We start from the raw sequence: 2,919 nt of genomic DNA on the forward strand, positions 1-2,919 counted from the left end.
ATGTTGCGTGCAGCGTAACCCGATGTAAAAGCTAGAAATGTCCAGGCGATGTACAAATGGCAGTCATACGTTATAGGCAGTCGTTCCAGTTAATGGTGTTGTTGACCTCGAAACATAATGCAGATATCTACAAGTATGATTGGCCAAAACAAGGGCGATGACTTCCGTTTTTTTTGTTATAATGATTAACTGCAGAAATAATTATATATCATTAAGGATAAAAGTGAAATTTGTGGCAGGCAGTCACAAGTGCAGCCGCAAGCTTTCCCTTGCTTTCCTTATCTGAAACAATCTTTATCATTCGCCGCTACAGAAACTAGACTAAAAATGCCAACGCGGAAGCAGCATGGATCAGGGAGAGATACGTACTTTGAGAAAATGTTCCTAAAAGGAAAAGGAACATGTTAAATTAAGCTGAAATACGTAATGCACATGGCAGTGAGGTACCCACAGCCGGCTTAGTTGGGACTGGTTCATATGGAAACATGCTGCGCGAAAGGGAAGGGACACTAAAGTAGTGCTGTAGTCCTGTGTTTTCTTCACTGTCTTGCTTCCTTCACTCTATACTTTTGTTAAAGGCTGGCGCGTCAGATACGCGGTGATTGATAAGAGGGACAGCATGGATACCATTAAAAATTGAACGTAAAAAGACACAGTAATCAAATCAAAGAGTCGGGGATATGATCGAAGGCGTCGGGAAAGGGATCGTTAAAATAAGCCGTAGCATAGTTCTTCCGATAATCTTTTCTCTCAGTCATTAATTGGTTAATTGGTTTTGGGGGGGAAAGGAAATGGCGCAGTATCTGTCTCATATATCGTTGGACACCTGAACCGCGCCGTAAGGGAAGGGATAAAGGCGGGAGTGAAAGAAGAAAGGAAGAGAGAGGGGCCGTAGTGGAGGGCTCCGGAATAATTTCGACCACCTGGGGATCTTTAACGTGCACTGACATCGCACAGCACACGGGCGCCTTAGCGTTTTTCCTCCATAAAAACGCAGCCGCCGCGGTCGGCTTCGAGCCCGGGAACTCCAGATCAGTAGTCGAGCGCCCTAACCACTGAGCCACCGCGGCGGGGCTTTCAGTCATTCCCACCAAACCACCTGGAACAATTTTTGCCTCTACGCAAGCATCGACAAGTTCGCCACACTGCCTGCCTCCGTTCGTTATTCGTTTCTGATAGACTTAAGCCGTTTAGATTAACTTTCGCGTAAACGTGCGCGACAGTCGTGACTCGTGAGTGCAGCGGGTGCTTACCGCAAGTGAGACGTTGATGAAGGTGTTCCTGCCCAGGCACGGCTCGATGTGACCTCTTTTGAGCATGTCGAAAAGCTTGTCCGTCGTGTCTGGCACCGGCTCGTAGCCTCGAAGGTTCAGGTACGAGATGTAGCCGCCCGTGAACGAGTAGCTCACCATGAAGCACAGGAAGTGGAGCGTCGCCAGAAAGGAACGCACACTGGCGTTGCGCTGCCGGCTTAACGACGGATCTGCAAGAGGCCGCCATTCGTCGTGTGATGGCTCCGTGTCGCGTCAAGTGCGGCTAACTTCCTGGGGCCCGCGCCGCCGCGCCGCCAATACTGGGCACGGCTTTGCAGTGTCCCCTTACTTCAGAGAAGCATATGCTCCCTGCTCCTGCTAAGATGCATCGCTGGTCCTAGCTCCCGCGAGTGGCCAGAAAACTGGTTACGGCAACCAGGGCGCCCACCGTGGTGGCTCATTGGTTAAGGCGCTCGTCTACTGAACAGGAGTACCCGGGTTCGAACCCGACCACGGCGGCTGCGTTTCGATGGAGGCTAAATGCTAAGGCGCCCTATTGCTGTGCGATGTAAGTGCACGTTAAAGATCCCCAGGAGGTCGAAATTATTCCGGAGCCCTCCACTACGGCCACCTCTTACTTCCTTCACTCCCTCCTTTATCTCATTCCTTACGGCGTGGTTCGGGTGTCCATAGAGATATGTGAGACAGTTACTGCGCCACTTTCTTTCCTCAAAAATCAATTTTCATTTTCATTTCGACCGGGGTACTTATACCTACCCAACCGCGGCGGGTGCATTTCGATGGAGGCGAAACGCTAAGGCACCTGTGTGCTGTGTGATGTCAGTGCACGTTAAAGGTCCCCAGGTGGTCGAAATAATTCCGAAGCCCTCCACTACGGCACCTCTTTCTTCCTTTCTTCTTTCACTCCCTCCTTTATTCCTTCCCTTACGGCGCGGTTCAGGTGTCCGCCGACATGTGAGACAGATACTGCGCCATTTTCTTTCCCCAAAAAAACAATTATTATTATTATTATTATTATTATTATTATTATTATTATTATTATTATTATTATTATTATTATTATTATTATTATTAATTTACTTAAACCTACAGATACCTGTCGCGAATTCGCGACGTACCGTTTGCACTACTTGTACTCATTAATACATAGAGTTCGTATGGATATAAAGTTTGATAGCATATTCTCAGCAGCCAGTGCTTTCAGGTAGAAACGTTTGGCGTCACTGTAAGCAGCTTTATGAAGAAAAGGGGTTGTGAATTAGAAACTTGCAGCCGGCGTGCAATCATTCCGCGTCGGTCATACATCAGAAATTATTTCGTGGCAACCAGAAAAAACATTTTTTGATAAAAAAAAATTATATTGTCTGGGCCTTTGAATTGGTTCAAGGACTTTGATTTAGTCTTTCACACAACTCGGAGTGGTTACACGGAATGAACTAAATGTTATTGTTGCTAAATGGCAACACATAGATTTTTCAAATCTTGGCGGTGCTGAAAAAATGTTGATATCTTGTGAATATGGGTACAGTAGCTACCATAATATGAGGATAATTACTTTTTTCGCTGATTCACTCATAATTAGGGCATCACAGGGTTAAGGCAAACATCCGGAGGTAGGTGATTAGAGAGCTAGAGGCTAAAGCTT

At 46.7% G+C, this 2,919-nt stretch overlaps 1 protein-coding gene across 1 annotated transcript in view; it reads right to left on the reverse strand.

Moving 5' to 3' along the window:
* The window catches only part of LOC144108136 (uncharacterized), an 8,232-nt gene extending 6,757 nt beyond the window's left edge, over positions 1-1,475 (reverse strand). The window contains exon 1 of the mRNA XM_077641414.1: positions 1,254-1,475. Coding sequence (XP_077497540.1) covers positions 1,254-1,412 — 159 coding nt within the window. The 5' untranslated portion in view covers positions 1,413-1,475. The remainder of the gene's footprint in view (positions 1-1,253) is intronic.
* Between the last annotated feature and the right edge of the window lie 1,444 nt (positions 1,476-2,919).

This window comes from Amblyomma americanum, chromosome 10 (assembly GCF_052857255.1).
Source record: "Amblyomma americanum isolate KBUSLIRL-KWMA chromosome 10, ASM5285725v1, whole genome shotgun sequence".
Lineage (NCBI taxonomy): Eukaryota > Metazoa > Arthropoda > Arachnida > Ixodida > Ixodidae > Amblyomma > Amblyomma americanum.